General features: G+C 54.2%; 9 protein-coding genes across 9 annotated transcripts; 4 read left to right on the top strand and 5 right to left on the bottom strand.

Moving 5' to 3' along the window:
- Positions 1–1,603: 1,603 nt before the first annotated feature.
- On the bottom strand, positions 1,604–2,514 carry CORC01_09712 (monooxygenase; the record flags this gene model as incomplete). The annotated part of the gene is made up of 2 exons (XM_022621341.1): positions 1,604–1,870; positions 2,365–2,514. The coding sequence occupies 2 exons, from the start codon at positions 2,512–2,514 to the stop codon at positions 1,604–1,606; spliced, it is 417 nt and encodes a 138-aa protein (XP_022472217.1).
- An 830-nt stretch (positions 2,515–3,344) lies between these two features.
- On the bottom strand, positions 3,345–4,224 carry CORC01_09711 (uncharacterized protein; the record flags this gene model as incomplete). Its single annotated transcript, XM_022621340.1, has 4 exons — positions 3,345–3,677; positions 3,732–3,887; positions 3,956–4,123; positions 4,180–4,224. 4 exons carry the CDS (start codon positions 4,222–4,224, stop codon positions 3,345–3,347), a joined length of 702 nt encoding a protein of 233 aa, XP_022472216.1.
- A 431-nt stretch (positions 4,225–4,655) lies between these two features.
- Positions 4,656–5,943, top strand: CORC01_09710 (uncharacterized protein; the record flags this gene model as incomplete). Its single annotated transcript, XM_022621339.1, has 2 exons — positions 4,656–5,160; positions 5,222–5,943. 2 exons carry the CDS (start codon positions 4,656–4,658, stop codon positions 5,941–5,943), a joined length of 1,227 nt encoding a protein of 408 aa, XP_022472215.1.
- A 282-nt stretch (positions 5,944–6,225) lies between these two features.
- CORC01_09709 (uncharacterized protein) lies at positions 6,226–7,420 on the bottom strand (the record flags this gene model as incomplete). Its single annotated transcript, XM_022621338.1, has 2 exons — positions 6,226–6,753; positions 6,818–7,420. The coding sequence occupies 2 exons, from the start codon at positions 7,418–7,420 to the stop codon at positions 6,226–6,228; spliced, it is 1,131 nt and encodes a 376-aa protein (XP_022472214.1).
- Positions 7,421–7,742: 322 nt separating this feature from the next.
- On the top strand, positions 7,743–9,413 carry CORC01_09708 (cytochrome P450 76C3; the record flags this gene model as incomplete). The annotated part of the gene is made up of 2 exons (XM_022621337.1): positions 7,743–8,045; positions 8,106–9,413. The coding sequence occupies 2 exons, from the start codon at positions 7,743–7,745 to the stop codon at positions 9,411–9,413; spliced, it is 1,611 nt and encodes a 536-aa protein (XP_022472213.1).
- Positions 9,414–9,848: 435 nt separating this feature from the next.
- CORC01_09707 (uncharacterized protein) lies at positions 9,849–11,133 on the bottom strand (the record flags this gene model as incomplete). The annotated part of the gene is made up of 3 exons (XM_022621336.1): positions 9,849–9,886; positions 9,947–10,158; positions 10,226–11,133. 3 exons carry the CDS (start codon positions 11,131–11,133, stop codon positions 9,849–9,851), a joined length of 1,158 nt encoding a protein of 385 aa, XP_022472212.1.
- Positions 11,134–11,486: 353 nt separating this feature from the next.
- On the top strand, positions 11,487–12,155 carry CORC01_09706 (uncharacterized protein; the record flags this gene model as incomplete). The annotated part of the gene is made up of 2 exons (XM_022621335.1): positions 11,487–11,757; positions 11,854–12,155. 2 exons carry the CDS (start codon positions 11,487–11,489, stop codon positions 12,153–12,155), a joined length of 573 nt encoding a protein of 190 aa, XP_022472211.1.
- Positions 12,156–13,496: 1,341 nt separating this feature from the next.
- On the top strand, positions 13,497–14,714 carry CORC01_09705 (uncharacterized protein; the record flags this gene model as incomplete). Its single annotated transcript, XM_022621334.1, has 1 exon — positions 13,497–14,714. The coding sequence occupies one exon, from the start codon at positions 13,497–13,499 to the stop codon at positions 14,712–14,714; it is 1,218 nt and encodes a 405-aa protein (XP_022472210.1).
- A 251-nt stretch (positions 14,715–14,965) lies between these two features.
- Positions 14,966–16,168, bottom strand: CORC01_09704 (aldehyde reductase; the record flags this gene model as incomplete). The annotated part of the gene is made up of 3 exons (XM_022621333.1): positions 14,966–15,132; positions 15,213–15,848; positions 15,904–16,168. The coding sequence occupies 3 exons, from the start codon at positions 16,166–16,168 to the stop codon at positions 14,966–14,968; spliced, it is 1,068 nt and encodes a 355-aa protein (XP_022472209.1).
- Positions 16,169–16,225: the final 57 nt, after the last annotated feature.

Genomic DNA, 16,225 nt, shown 5'->3' with positions numbered 1-16,225 from the left:
AATGACTGCCTCCATGTGTGTTTTGAGCGAGCGCTTATCTCTCCCACTGTTGTTAGAGCATGACCAAAACGCCATGTGCTCTCTTAGCGTTTTTCTGATACAATGATAATTCGTCTACTCTCCTGAAGCAGGCATTCAATGAAATCCCAAGTTTAATGCTTCCCAGGCTCTCTCATCTGTAGTATCGTTGCAAATATCAAAAGCAAGGCCGCAGAGCAGTTGATTGTTACACCTTGAAAGTCCATCCGTCTGAGATTGTGTGTAGCCTTGTGTATATGACTAATCTTGGCGATAGAAACTGCGGAGTCGATGCACATCTTTTGAGCACGGCTATGTGTTGTGCCTGAATGTAATTATTCGACATCCATGGGCGATGTGCCTGGGTATCAGATTGAAACTAATGCATATACCTTTTCGGGATATAGAGCTCTTGAAGTGCGTTTCCGAGACAATCCATGATCTTACACAGCAGAGACCTTTGTAGGTTATCTTTTCTGCAAAACTCTTCTGAAATACGTCACGGCCAACTAGCGGTAGGGATGGATAGCATTCCTCAGGGCCTCTGAAGTACTTGAGGATAGTTTGCATCGCACACCATTCCGCCACTTGAATTCGGCCTCCTCGATGTTGAGGGTTATCCACAGAGTATCATACTTCTTTCTATTCTCGTTTTCTTGGAGCTTCCAGTCTTTGCCCTCACGTCTGCGGTTCGAGCAACAGGTTGTCTATCCATCGCAATGTGGTGAAAGATTACGCCAGGGTCCGAACAAGACCCGCAAACCTCGTTGGCAAATCTTCATCTTTGGGATAGGCACCTACTTTGACTTTGATTTCGCGGAATGACTCGCAAGCCGTGGTGATGTGTTTTCTTTCTGCTGTCGACTATGTCATCGAAAGCATGATAGTGGCTCTCTGCCGAAGCGGATGGATTTTGTGCGAGGTCAATAGCCATCTAGAGCTTGGAAGCCGGATAGAGAGGATGTTGACTTGGAGTTGATGAGACTTCCTACATGATTAGGTATTTATCAACCATCATCCAACTTCCCTCTCGAATATTGGGTCGTCATGACCCCAGCCGCACTCGTCCGATTGTCTCAATCAACTTGCTTCACAAATCTGGCTTCTAGATGGAGCTTCCAGTATGTCGGCTTTGACTGAAATAGAACAAGATGCGATTCACGGTGTTTCTTTCCTCTCTTCTCAAAGAGCTTCATATCCCCCTGAAAACACATCACTGGCCGTTGGCTTTCTCGAGAGACCTGTCAGCTGGATGAGTACATGTTTACGCTTTTGCATCTATAGTTGAGTGTGCCATAGAACACTAACAAACCGCGATCAAATCTTGATTCAAAATAGTGGTGCTTTTGATGTTTTGGTTTTTCTGTAGCCTGTATACACTGCTTTCTTGGCCATGCCCACTTTCTTTGACTGCTCCGAAAGGCGCTTCAGGAACTGAAATCGCCTGTAACCACACCCAACCATCACAAGCTGTAGTTTCCATGTCACTGCAGTTGAATGCTGACCATTCTGAACTGAAAGCCCCGAGCCAGAACGACTTGGCAAGACCTGGCCATGATGACGGATTTCTGTTATAGTCACCATTTTACCAATTTAAGCAAGTTCCAGAAAAGACCTTGTTTGCGACGGCGTTAGTCTCGCAGTCTTCAGCGCTCTGCTTCATCTCGATCATAGATGCCCGTGGATTCATCAGTGGTCTGAAAAGAGACTTCACTGCATAGTCTCCCTGTGTCTTGCAGGTAAAAAGGTCGGAGTCGTTGGCTGGGAACGTATTCGGGTCAAATAGATAGGCGAGATTCGGGGTGTCACGAACATACGTTCCGAGGTAAGCCTGTGCCCCTGTGCATTCCTTCTGTTGGTTGTGTCAGGACACACATTTGAAGCCATCGATATGAATTGGCTTCAAGGGCTGAGAGACTTAGAAGCGGTTGCCGAGACAATAATATCATAATCAGCCCCGATTCCGGGAGCGCTGATAATAGCCGACTCGATAATCTCAAAATTCTCTACTTGAGTAGTTCAACGTTGATCAGATTCAAGCCTTCCAAGTAGTCTGGATCAAAAACTTGACGTTTACAAGCGCGCGGAAATCTGGGAATATGTGTTCCCAATACTGTTTTGGGGCCTTGGACTCGATAACCTTTTTAGACTCCTCCTTCTTTTTTCCGTCGTGCCTTGAGTCCCTTTGACCTAGGAAAATAGCTTCTTGTCTCGGTGTCTGCTTCAAGGAAACTTTGTAAACGGAGCCAATGCATCAACAGGGGTACCAGTTTGAACTTGGTCTTATCAATTTTGAAGAATTGTCGATTGAGCCTGGCGTGGAATCATTGTCCGTTTCTGACATACCGCTTCACGAATGCCGCATGCTTTGCAACGGCGAGTATCGCCTCGGGTGCGCTGCTCCCCGTTACCAATGAATGCAATCTTCTTGCCCTTGAAGTCAACTTTATGGTCCCACTGTGTAGTATGGAACATGGCGCCCTGGAATTTCTCCATCCTTGGGAAACTTGACGGCGTGTGGAAACGAAATTGCTCCTACTGCCGAGACCAGGATAGGAGCTTATTGGGAGCAAAAAGTTCCGGTCTTCAGGTCTTTAAAATTGACCTCCCGCTCCCACTTTGAGATTTCTGGGTGCCAAAATGCTCTTAAGCATTCGATAGACGTATGGGCATGCTTATGAAGGTCGAACTTTGTGCATATGTCCTCCATATCTGAAGAGCTTTCAGCATGCCCAGGGAGCCTGGATGTGTTCTAGATACGTGAGCTCACACTATAGGGTTTATGGCTGTTCATAGAGATCTTTACATCAATTTGGACTCATAATATATATAAAGGTGTAATGATGGGATTGAGATCGCATCCGCTGTGTAATCAGAGTGTAAGTCTCTAGTTCATCAGTCGTCTAATTATGGAATTTGGCGTGATAACTGGCCATCCTCAATAAATGTTTGTTCTCCAAGTTCCACCAACTCTATTGAGATTCCCAAAATGGTGAAATCTTGAAACTGCAGCTCTTGTTTCAGATGGTAACCCATTGCGATCCCAGCAAGGCCGCCGCCAATGAGGATGACGGTCACATCCTTCGCGTATTGAGACATCTTCGAGGGCTATAGCTCGAATTGTTGTCGTTTGTCGAACTGAGCAAAGTAAGAACGGCAACAATTGGATCTGCGAGTGGTCTGATGCAGGGTGACACGCTTGGCTCAGACCATGAGCTCAATGGATTGCCGATGCTGCACAGTGACCCGAGTGAAAGTTACCGATATTCTGGACTGGATAGTTCTGTGCAACGTTTGTTTTTTCGAGATACAAATGAGCTCATACCTCAGCGCGGCCACCCTGCCGCGTCCATCGCTCGATATTTCTCCTCTAGTGCCTGCTGGACACTCTCGCGCCTTAGGATCCGCATGTTCCACTCATAGCATCGCGGGAACTTTTCCTTCCACTCCTGCTCAAAGCCATTGCTGACGTTGCGCATGAGTTTGTCTGAAAGCACTAAATGGAAAGGGATGTACATGAGGTCGGCATACGTGCACTTGTCGCCCACCAGGTACGGTTGTCCTGTCTTGGTGAGCTGACGCTCTATGACCCCGAGAACCCACCGCACCATGCCGCCATAGTGCTCATGAACGGACGAGATGTCCTGGTCGGTGTGAAACTAATATCATATCAGGTACAACTCTAGGGAAGCTCGGGGAGAACTTGGGGCTACCATTGTGAAATAGGCTTTTTGCCCCAAGAAGAGATCATGCCCAGCGATTTGATAGTCCTTCCAGTTCTTCAGGTGGTACTTTTCGGGGAAGGCGCTGTACTTCAATTTATCATCATGATCGTATATGTCTTCGAGGTACTCGATGATTGTTCCGGACTGTTTCGCGAGCAGAGATGGGAGGGTAAATCAGTCCGATACCCTAGTGCAACGATCGGTGAACATACCTCCCACAAGGTGATGTCGTGGTTTGGGTCTACTATGGTAGGAACTCTGCCATTGGGACAGACGTCTATGTAAGGAGCTAACTTCATCTCCTCCGCAGTGAGAAACTCAATCTCGTAGGGTACGCCGAGTTCCTTTAGGAGGATGACGACCTTCCACGGGTGTGGACCCTGAAGACTGTATCAGTAATTTCCGGTGAGTCAATAAAACGGCAAAGATGACCTACAGCGACATGCCCATAGATTTTGATGGGCTTCATATCGACGGGCATTTGAATTCATTCGGAATATCTCAAGATCATGTTCCAAACCTGCGCGATTGGCCCTTCCTTGCCTTTGGCTTTCCATCTTAATCAGGTTCGTGATGCGGTCGGCACGGACAAGACGGAGGCGCCGGCTCGCTTACTTTGTCCTTGCACCGGGCTACGACGGACCAATGGGAACACAAGATGCCACCCCAATCCGGTCTCGGCGTTCGCTAAACCCGCTTCGGCGCTCCGGACGTGTTTCCCCAGTGGCTCGCTGAGCGACTTCACCGTGGGGAGCCGGAGTCTGCCAGTCCCATGAGCCTAGCCAGCAGAGTCTCTTACAGTCCGTCCGTACCCAGAATTTGACCAATATCCACTCATTGCACATTTTGCTTTTGTTGCAGTCTTGTCTGGACGTTGCGTTGATACTGACATCCGGGCAAATAGCTGAAAATATGACTAATAAAACAATCCTGATTATAGGTGGCGGCATCGCCGGCCTGACGGTGGCTCGCGTCTTGAAACAGCGAGGGATACCGTGCATAGTCTTTGAGCGGTCTGCACTGTACACTACTCAGGGCTACGCAATTACCGTTCGCGACTGGGCCTTCAACCCTCTCCTGGCAGCGCTGGATGATGTGCCTGTCGAGACTTTCCAGAAACAAGTGGCTGTGGACCGTCTCCTTGGAGGTTCTGGATGGGTCGACCTAACAATCCGAGCTAACGAGACCGGTAAGTCTCTGTTCAACCCGGAACCTCCCAGAACTGGGGACGAAGCCGTCCTGTTTAGGGCGAACAGGAGCGTGTTGCTGAATTGGCTGGCTCTCGGTGTGGAGGTTCGTCATGGCCACAAGTTGACTGCAGTGAGAGGGCAGCCTGGTAATGTCACGGCCGTTTTTGAGAGTGGCGAGGAGGTGACTGGATCCATGATTGTGGCCGCAGATGGTGTGCACTCAAGTGGTACGACCCGGTAACTTCCTGTCTACCTATGATCAGGATGCATGACATTAACATCACACAGTTCGGAACTGCCTCCTACCGGATCTGAAGGCCCAGCTACTTCCCGTCGTCCTCTTCCACGGCAAGAGACGGATGGACACCACATCATGGCGCCAAATATGGGCCCCTCACGTCGGGGAATCCACCATAGCCGCGGGCGTGGGCCATAACTTCAACACCTTCGTAACCGTCGCTAACAGCACGGGACCCGAAGCAATCGACCTCGACTGGACGTATTCTCGTGTGCAACAGGGCGAAAAGGACCCCCTCTGGATGCCCGACCAGCCGGGCATGATCAAGGTGCCACAGCATCTCCTGAAGGAGATCCGCGCCAAGGACCTGGCGCCACCCTTTTCGGCCCTCATTGATGCAGACGCTATTAAGAAGGACAAGGTGCACAACTGGCGCATTTGGGCGGTGCAAGCAACGCGGGGGGACTTGGACAAGGCGGCTGAGACAGGCGTCGTGTTTGTTGGTGATGCCGTACATGCCATGCCCATCTTTGGGGGCGAAGGTGGTAACCATGCCATTCTGGATGGTGTGGGGCTGGCGACACTCGTGGCTGGGAGAATTTGTGGCGCATCCTTAACTGCTGGCGATGTCGAGGCTGTTATACGGGAGTTCAATGACTGCGCTCATCAAAGGGGCCAAGCCGCCGTGAAGAGATGCACGCAGCGTTTCTCTCAATTTCACCAGTCGATTGGAAAGTGGAAGAAAGTGGCGGAGATGGCCTCCACTGTGTGATGGAACAACACTAGTATATGGTATTTTTAGTTGAACCGAGAGCAGTTGATGAACAAGATGAAGTTATTCAAGATGATTCCAACAGTCTGCATCTATTCCGGGACTTTGAACCCGTCGCTTCAACCGATTCTCGGCTAGCCGAAGACTCTGATAACTGGCCAGCTTCATTGACAGCTTCTATAATGTGACAACCTCTATAGATTTTCTGGTTGGTTTTTAACCCCCCTCAACTTGACTTGCACGTAGTGGGAAACTGATTTCACAATATAAATCTCTTATTCACTAACTACTCCTACGGAATCCCACCTCAATGACAGAATGCTGAGAACCCTCCGGCCGCAGGATTCCGCGAATAACCACACGTTCGTCCACAGCCGCAATGAGGCTCTCCCACTCAGACACCTCCCTCTCTCTCGCGTTGAAGGTCTGCGTCATGGCCAAGTCCTTCTGCCGCAGTGCCGCCTCTAACAAAGACGAGCCCACCCCGGGAGCAGGTAAGACCATGTCCATGATGACGATGCGACTTTCGGGCTTCATAGCTGCCACGAGACGCCGCAGGATCATTATCGATTCGGCATCAGGCCAGTCGTGGATGATGGTACGGAGAAAATAGACGTCCGCACCACGGACCAGCTGCTCGTCGAACATGTCATGCTTCTGAAGGCTGATGCGCGCAGCAACTTCCTGCGGGAGAAGAGCGAGCTGCCCGCGGGCGTTGTGGATGGGCCCCGCGAGGTCTTGCACGACGATGCGGAGGTGCGGGTGTGCCGTGGCTAGGATCTTGGCTGCGGCGCCGGCGCCGCCTCCAATCTGCGGTGATTGTCCTATCAGCGAGTAGAACATGGTTATACTTGGGACGGGCACTTTCACTTACATCAACGACTAAGGCCTCGGCTTTCAGCGCCGCCCAGTCGAACCCGCGCAGGACGTGGTCGACCCTGGCTCCTGAGTGCGCTACGGCCTGGCTCTTCATGTACGAGTCAAACTCATCGCTGAGGTCTCTTCGAGACTTGAGGTGCTCGAAGAATGGCAGGTTCGTCTCGAAAGCGAGGTTGTATGCTGTCTGGTTGGGCGCCTTCGTGTCACCCCAGAGCTCCGTCGCCCTTGTGAAGGCACCCATCAGCGGTACCGTCTTCTCGACCAGATGCCGCAATTGGATGCGCATATGTTCATTCTCTACAAAAACCGCAGAGAGAGCGCTGTGTTCCAGGCTGCTCCCGTCGGGGGTCTCGGCGAGAAAGCCGGTCGTCATGATCATCCTGGCGACGGCCTTGAGCCTCGGCTCCGGCACACCGGTCTGCGCGGCGACTGTTGCGTACGGGTTGCTTCCAGGTTGCAGGGGCACGGCATCAAGAATTCGGAAGTGGTCGATGAACTGCAAGCAGTAGTATTGTTGCTGCTGTACTAAGAGTTGAGTCATGAAGAGGCTTGCGTCGTGAAGCGAGTCTTTCGGTCCGGCCCCGTTTGTGGTCGCCATTGCGCGTGTGGATGGCTCGAATCTGGTCCTCAAGCCTGCAGAAGAAAATATTTCAAGGATTGGGATGAAGACTTGACAAATGGTCATTCCAGTCGCGCAAGAAGGGGTTCAGCATGTCGAAGTGGAAGCCTCCTGACCTCTATTTCCCGGCCTATGCCGAACCCAACGCCGAGCAGATGGCGTGAGTCCCGAAAGACCCTGCGTCTTCAGCTACTGAGAAGAATCGCTCTTATATCTTTTTCATAGAATTTATTAATCAATTCAAAATTACTGAAGACACATCTTCTGTAACATTGTATTCCATATCACAACCACGTCCAAAATGCTGGCTTCACAACCCTCTACTTCCATCTTGGCAGCTATGCCCCTCTCGGGCGCTCTCTTGTTGCTGATTCTGTTTGTTGCGGTCCTCCCCTGGGTGCTGGTCGACCGACGTCTGCGAAGTATTCCCGGTCCTGCCCTGAATCCCTACGTTGGGCTTGGAATTCAGCTGCCCCCAGACACCCTGACGAAGTTCCGCTACTGGGCAATGCAGTATGGGGAGGTGTTTCGTGTCCAGGTCGGATGGCATCATTGGGTGGTCCTGAACAGCCCAGAGGCCGTCAAGGCAGTGTTCGACAAGCAGGTACGTGATATGTGGCACATTATAGTGATTCGGGCCTCAATTGACTAACCCCGAACCAAGTCTGTTTCAACCTCATCCAAACTACCCATGCCTATGTCCGACGTGGTTGTCGGCGGTAGACGCATGCCAACCATGTCGTACGGTCCCAAATGGAGGGCATACCGCCAGCTCTGCCACCGCATCCTGACAGCCAAGGCAGTCGAGTCCTTCATCCCATACCAGACTGTAGAGATATCGCGCCTGCTACACGACCTCGCAACGGATAACACAGAAGAAGCCGCCTTCTACAAGCACATCCACCGCATGCTCTTCTCGACCCTCATGCGCGCCGTCTACGGCCGTCCCGCGACCAGCGTCAACGACGAGGACATTCGCTACACCGAGCAGAGCGCCAAACTGCTCTCTAAGATCCAGCAGCCTGGCTACTTTGTCGAGGACCTGATTCCCCCCTTGGCCAGCTTGCCGATCTGGGCGCAACCGTCGTACAAGGCCGCGGCGCGCGACGCCGAATGGATCCTCTGGGTCAAAATGCGCATGTGGAACCGCCTCAAGGCGCAATTCACCGGCGATGCCGCCGCCGAGACCTCTTGTTACGCGAAGCAGATGATCGAGTCAGACTTTAAAGAGCAGGGTCTCGAGGAGGAGGACCTCGCTTGGATCGCAGGCGGCCTCGTCGACGCAGGCTCGGCCACGTCCACCGCCACCTTTCATAACCTCGTCCTCTACCTTGCAGCCTACCCGGATGTCCAGGCCACCGCGGCGAAGGAGATCGCGGCCGTTGTCGGGGACGACCGCGCCCCGGCCATGTCTGATGTATCGCGTCTCCCCTATGTTTGGGCCTGCGTCAAGGAGGTCCTGCGCCGCAATACGATGCCGCCGTGGGCGATCCGCCACTTCACCGACGCCGACGTAACGTACAAGAACTTCGTTATTCCCAAAGGCACCGCTATAGTGTGTAACACGGTAGCGCTGCACTTCGACGCAGAGCGGTACCCGGACCCGTTTGCGTTCCGGCCTGAGAGGTACCTCGGCCATACAAAGTTCGCCGGCGATTACGCTGCCATGGCCGACGCTCAGGCGCGGGATCACTGGACTTTTGGCGCTGGGAGGAGGGTATGTCCCGGCACGCGGCTCGCCGAGAGCAACCTGGCTCTGATGCTGGCCAATGTCCTGTGGGCGTTTGAGATCCGGCCGCCGACGAGCGCCGAGAAGGGCGGAAAGGCCTCGGCTATGGACGTGTCGGAAGACGCTTTTGACATGTATCCCCTCCGCCACGCCAAGCCGTTCAAGGCGAAGTTTATGCCGAGGAATGACGCCCGTCTGCGCTTGGTGTTGCAAGAGGGCTCGACGACTGAGGCCGCGTTTTGATGTTAATTGGTTTTCAATGTTCGTGTAGGCCGCCGCCCTTGATGCATACTTTATGAATGTTTCAATGCCTGGGTGGCAGATAAAAATATCCTTCCGAGACCAACACTTAAGAATCCAAAAGTTTGATGCTGTTGTAGAATCACTTCCCATGCCGCCGCTCTCTCCTGACCCGGGCATCATTCTAACTAATTTCCCACTCCGCCAACTTTGATGTCGAGGCCCTTCGACACGACAGAAACAACGCCCCTGACAAACTCACGAGCTAATCCAGGCGTTATATAGCCATCGTTATACACCATATCAAGCGAGGTACGTCCCTGCCAGCTGTTTAAGCACAGCGTCGGCTGGGGGCTCTGGATGGCCGAGATGCTATGGACCCTTTCAATCGTGATGTTTCCGTGTCGAGGACCTATGTACTTCTCCAGAACCCCCAGGCTACTCACCACGGGTGGTACGACCACAGGCGTCTGCCACTGGAACGTCAGATTGGGAATTTCTCAAAAAACACAATGATGAATCATGAATTCGTTTACTAACCTCTGTCGAAGCCGCGCCCATTTCCAGCATCTGCTTGAACGCAACCGAGGCAGGACGCAGCGACTGTAGCATCATGTGCATGTCATACACCCTGGAGCTTTCCATCACTATCCTGGCCGTACCTAGGAAGTCCCGCTCGGCGAGCGAGCCAAAGACGCCGAGCTGCGGCATGGAGCAGATTATCACGGCGTAGGCACTCGTGTTATACCTGAGCTCGAAGAATCAGTCACGGGCGGCTGGGAAAGGTCCGCAAGGGTGTAAGGGCTTCCACGCACGGCTCAGGCAGGTAGGACCGCAAGTCACACATGAGAACGTCCATGAAGTTGTTGCTCCTTGTTTCCGCCGGGGCCATCTCCCGCGTTTGAAGAATGACGGCCGCGTGGAGAGCTGCCGTGACGGTAATGCCGGCAGTCTTGCACGCCGAAACGAGCGTGGCCGTATCCTCTTCGCTCAGGACGAGAAGCTCGCGACCGGGGCTCCCCGGGTTCCGCTCGGGATTCGGACGGCAAGGAAGACCGACGGACGGCGATGCCGACCCAAAGTCGGAAATCCACTCCGAGCCCCATTTCTGATGCTCCGGCGATGACTCACTCGGCAACTGCAGGGCGTCCTCGAGGGCGGGAGGGAGTCTGGAAATTTCCTCGCCCCACGCCAGGCTACCCATCTCTTCGGTCGCCATGATGTCGAAGAAACGGTCCATCAGCAGCGAGCATCCGGCCCCATCGATGCGCCAGTGCGACGACCGCAGGAGCAGCTCGCCTGTATTGGGGAGAAACCGCAGCTCCATGAGACGCGGCGGCCGGAGCTCGGAGAACACCGCCCCGGCCGGTCTTTGCTCGTCCGTCTCAACGATGAATGTCTCGGCCAGCCAGTCTTCCAGCGAGGAATTTTGGTCTACGGTTGATGCGTACAGCAGAGACTGCCCGTCATGGCCCAGCTCGACGGCGATCATGGGGTGCTCGAAGCGGAGGACCTTCCAGGCTTCGCGCAGCCGCTGCTTGAGGAGCAGTTGATGGCCGAGAGGTTCAGCATCCTCCCTGAACTGGAGGATGTAGCTGATGACAAAGTCTTCGCGGCCGTGGCTGCGGGTGGTGTGGACCATGGTAACGTATGCGTGTTCCATGGGGCCGCATGTCCGGGTGTAAATACCGCTGCCGTCAGCGCGTCTAGCCCAAGCCGTCATGTTCGGTACGAAGTTCGGTATAAGATTTCGTGAAGGATGGGGAGGGGAAAGGGGGGTCGGGCTGTGTCTGAAAGGGTCTAGACTGCATCAACACATGGTTAAGTGTAGCGGGTGTTTCTCTTTAAAGGCCACCAAAGCCGAAACCATCGGGATTGTATACGGCGAGACACGGCACAGGACGAATAGGAGAAGATAGAATCACCGAAGAGTATTGCTCAAGGATGGGCGTAAGAGCCAAAGTCCAAGATAGCGCAATCCCTTCGCCGAGAGAAACACCGGTCACCAAGACGGGCCAGGTGTATATATCGCGAGGAGGCGCAAGAACAGGCAAAAATGACAAACTCAGCAAGCAAATGATCCGTGGTTACACAGGCGCCATGACTAACGGCACCACTCTCTTCAGCGCCGCGTTGGCCGTCCTGGGCCTCCTCCCGGCGTCCATCAGCTCCGCCGGGATAGACCACGCGACCTGGCCGGCGATTGACATTGATCCTCTCATCAAGGAGAACCTGGCGCGGGCGTACAAGGCGGCAGACGACCCCAACGGGGGGCCCGAGGTCGCTGCCGCATTCACCCCGGACGGGTCATTCATCGACCTGGGGAAGACATTTACAGGGCGCGAAGGTGTGTTTCAGACTTATTTCTCCTTCAACCATCTTGAGCTGGGCAGGGAGCTACACTTGGCCTTTTTCGTTTGCTAACAACCGGGCCTGTCTTGAGTCATTTCCAACGCCATCACCACCGCGTTCAGCAGCGGCTTCTCGGAGCAAAGACACACCATTTACGCCGTGTTTGCCGACCAGAGCCCCGGTCTTGAGCTCATGCTGCGTGGTAATGCCAAGGTATGTGCGGATGAACCCTTCCGGTTCCTAGGAATGGCAGCGACTGAGACGCGATCAAAGGTCAAGATGGATAACGGGTCGACCCTCGAAGGGGACTTTGTGGCGTGGGCGGTCATAGACAAAGCGAGTTACGAGGCTGGCGATCCAAAGATGTCGCTTCTGCATGTCTTTTCTGCGTAAAATACACCGCAGTTGGTGATCAGGTTTGGGTTTCTCAGGAACCCTTGGACCCGATAGCACCGGAGACATCGGAAGAGGGGCCGTCACAGCTCCTTTGCCTTGCGTCGGGGGGGTGATAGGAGATCCTCAGGCAATCTCCTCCTCTCCCTGCCCCTCTCCCCGGTCGGCTAGGGCGGGCGATACGGCCCGCTAAGCCACATGCACGATCCCACGGATCCTGTCGCTTATGGGGGTGCCTTGCGGGGTTTGTGCGACTACGAGGTGAACAAGAGATGTGTCCGAATAGATGTTACGGTCTGAGACGGGTCAGCTATGAGGAAACTGGGAGGAAGAGGCGCCAACTAGGTTAAGAGACTATATAAACAGCTGACTGGAGGGGTTGTGTAATTGCATGGCACCCGGCCATAAGCAGACGAAGACAAGCTCCAGAACCACTAAGAAATAAATAAGATTCTCTAACCATTGACCATGGCCAAGTCGGAGGCTGGCATTGCTTAGGGAATTTCTTTCAAAATCGTATGCATTTAGGGTCTTTGTATCTCAAGCCAATGGACTATATGTGCGAATTATGATCGGGCAGGAAAGACATCTTCTTTCCCTGGATGATAAGATAGCCCACAAAGTGAAAGACGGAGTTTCACGGCTGGTTCTTCAGATTTCTCCTCACTCAATCGGACTACAGTCATTCTTGCCAACAATACGTACTGCCCCCACGGTACAGCCTTACGAGCACGCAGAAAGATCGACCTTCCTATCTGGTAAGCAGGCTGACTGGCCTTCCAAACAAAGTAAGTTAGACGGCTGTACAGGGATGCAGGCGCCAAGAATGCTACGCTGACATTGGAAGGACTTTGTGATGAAGTCTTTTTACTCGTTGGGACCCGAGTTGTCTCGCGTATTGACGAAACCGAGACTTCATTTTGACATCGCCGTTGAGGCTGGGTGAAGATGCCCTATCCCACCTTGCTGAAGAGGAGCCGTAGACATGCAGGCTGCAGAATCTGCGCCAAGGAGTTAAGAAGCAGGCCACGCACCTCTTCCTGTATGGTGTCGAAGACCGTCTCTCCACCCGAATCCCTTTTACCATCCTGGGGCAACTACGCCGCCGAGCATTTGCCGCCAACCCGTGTTTGCTGTGGTTTGAAAGGCCGTCACTTCTGCAGCGATGCGGCGTCACGGGATGGAGAGTCTGAGAAGAAGCGGACAATAAGAACCCCGATGCTTGCCTGTTCATAGGCCCATCACGGGGGAGGGGGACATCATATCATCACACAGCCGACTTCTCGTTCGTTCCCTGAGAAAGACGAATAGAGAGATAGGTTCCTGTCCATGAGCCGAGCCATGGCCGACCCTCCCCAGGCTCATAGAACCGGGCCCGTCCGTCTCCGGCTGGCATGCGACGCCTGTTCTACGACAAAGGTGAAATGCGACAAGGCCCGTCCCGCCTGCCAGCGCTGCGTGGCCAGCGGGCTGTACTGCGTCTACAGCGTCTCCCGACGGAACGGATCCAAGCCGTGGTACAAGCGGGTGCAGCAGAGACAAAGCCAGATCGACCGCCAGCTCTCCATCTATTCTCATGACGCGGTCCCGACGGATGCCCTCCTTGCTGCGCCGAGAAGCCTGTCATCAGGGCCCAATCCAATGGGTTCGCTCTCCATCTGCCCCGACGCTGCCGCCGGGGCGTGGGATGACCTGGACTTTGCTTTGTCTAGCCAAGAGCCGTTTGTTGGTGGCGGAGATGACCATGACCATGAACGCGGGCACATCGACTCGCCGTGGATGTCACCGTTGGAGGGGGACAGCCCTGGGGCAATCCTGTTTGCCGGCATGCCCGAGCAACAGCTTCCTGAGCACGACTGCGAGAACCGGGCATCTAACCTCCTCCGCTCCCTTCATTACGATCCAAGTCTATTCGCCCACGTGAAGCAAGCATCGGCCGCCGATGTGCCACCCGTGGACGGCGACGGTCCCGTGACGATCCCGAGCGTCGACAAGATTATACTGGCCAACCGCGCGGCGCTGGCCACGTTGCCGGACCTGTTTGACTGCCCCTGTTCCCGGTACCCTCACATGGCTCTCCTCGATGTGGCCATCCTATCCAAGGTCTTGTTCTGGTATCGTGTCGCCATCTGTGCGCTGAACACACCGAGCCAGTCCGGCGGCGCAGACGAGGCAGCAGTGCTGGAGCAGCAGCAGCAACCAGGCTCGGTCACCTCTGGATCCTCGGCGTCTCAATCTGGTAGTTTCGATGGCGGCAGGGATGTCGGTAAAGGCGGCGTCCCGAGCATGCGCCCCGTGAGCATACAGCTCGGGGAGCTACAGCTCGACGCCGAGGACCAAGCTGTCCTGCAAAGCGGCATTCTCCTGCGGGAGCTGCAGAAGATGAAGGGCTTGATCCACAAGTTTAGGGAGCTTGACGTGTGTTGGGCCGCCGAGGACACGGAGAGCAGCGGGGACGCGAGCGCGTCGCAGTGGTGTCGTCTGGCCATGCCCAAGATCTGCCAGGAGCTTGAAGCGCTCTGTAGAATGGCCACGGGGAACCGTGAGGGCATTGCATGATTGAGGCTCACGCACAAGAGAGACTTTAAAGAAGCTCCAGCAGGGAGCGTAGGCTCTTCTCCGTTGTGTTTACAGCCCTACTAGAAATTTATATGCATCCTTCACGAAATGGAACTATGGATGCTGTGTGAAGGTAGATAGAAATATATCAACATGAATTTTTACACATATTCGATATCTTTTCCGTCGAGACTTTGACACAACATTTCTTAGCTTTCGATCTCGTTGATTATGTACTGAGAACAAGCTGATTATGCATCATCTCCCCCCCGCCCCCGTTTGGCCATGGTGTCGAACGCGTCCTTCATCGAATCCTGCATGGGCCGGAATCCATCCCTCCCTAGCCATTTCAAGAGCTCCTCGGCCCTGGGCCGGTCCACAATACTCTCCAAGTTCTCGTCCTCCTTCTCTGGAGCATCTACAATACGACGTCAGCAGCTTTTTCTTTGCAAAGTCTCCCAATCCGTAAATTGGGGACCACCATAGACAAGCACCTACCTGGGAACGAGTGCTGTGGATACATCTCCCTCAGTCGTCTGATCCAGTCGCCCCAGCTCTTGCGGTGCGCGCAACCGAGGATGCGCTCCCCTTGGTAACCGGGGTGTAGCAGCGCGCCGAGGTGCAGCAGGCTCGCGTCCTCGGCATCGACCATCCACTGTGGGCCCAGGAACTTCCAGGCCTCGCCGCCGTCCCATAGCGCCTCGAGGGCGAAGGACATTGGGCCGACGTTGGGCTTGGCATGTGGCATGGATGGGCCCGTGACGAAGTCGGGCAACACGGCGTTGGCGACGAAAGACGGTGCCCGCTCCTTGACGAAGCGCCACATGGCCCGCTCGCACTGCACTTTGGCGGCGCCGTAGACATAGAGCGAGCGGTCGCCGTTATAGGGCGGCGGCGCCCAGGCCTTTTCGACGTAGTCGTCGTTCCAGCTGGCTTGCGTGACCTCGTAGGCCTCGTTCATGCGGTACTGGCACGCCGTGATGTAGGACGATGTGAGGACAAAGCGACGCAGGCCAGGCTCGGAGGCCGCTGCCTCGAGAGCGCGGAGAGTAAGGGCGACGGAGCCGTCCACGACGACGGTGGGGTCGGGGGAGAAGCCGTTGTCTACGGCGAAGTGGACGAGGCCAGCGCATCCTACGCGAATTAGCATGCCGGATACATATGTAGAACAAGAGAAAAATACACTCACCCTTCACGGCATCGCCAAAGGCCCCCTGCTTGGTCAGGTCGGGAATTTCGAACAGCTCAAACTGGCCCTTGGCTCCGTACTTTTGGTCAAAAAAGTCCTGAATGTGCTGGCACCTTTCCTTGTCTCTCACTACGCCACGGACTCGGTAGCCTCGCTCGATCAACGTGTTTGAGAAGCGGCAGCCCAGGTAGCCATTGGCCCCGGTCACCAGGATGGTCGACCCAGGGAGGATCACGGCGGCGGTCTCAGTAGTAAATGATGCCATTCTTCTTTTCTTTTTCTTTTTCTTTTTCAGGGTGATTGCTAGAGAGAAAACGAAGAC

This window comes from Colletotrichum orchidophilum (genome assembly GCF_001831195.1).
Source record: "Colletotrichum orchidophilum strain IMI 309357 chromosome Unknown Scaffold_89.1, whole genome shotgun sequence".
Classification (NCBI taxonomy): Eukaryota; Fungi; Ascomycota; class Sordariomycetes; order Glomerellales; family Glomerellaceae; genus Colletotrichum; species Colletotrichum orchidophilum.
The sequence above is the reverse complement of the archived record's forward strand: the minus strand, read 5'-3'. Positions and strand labels throughout refer to the sequence as shown.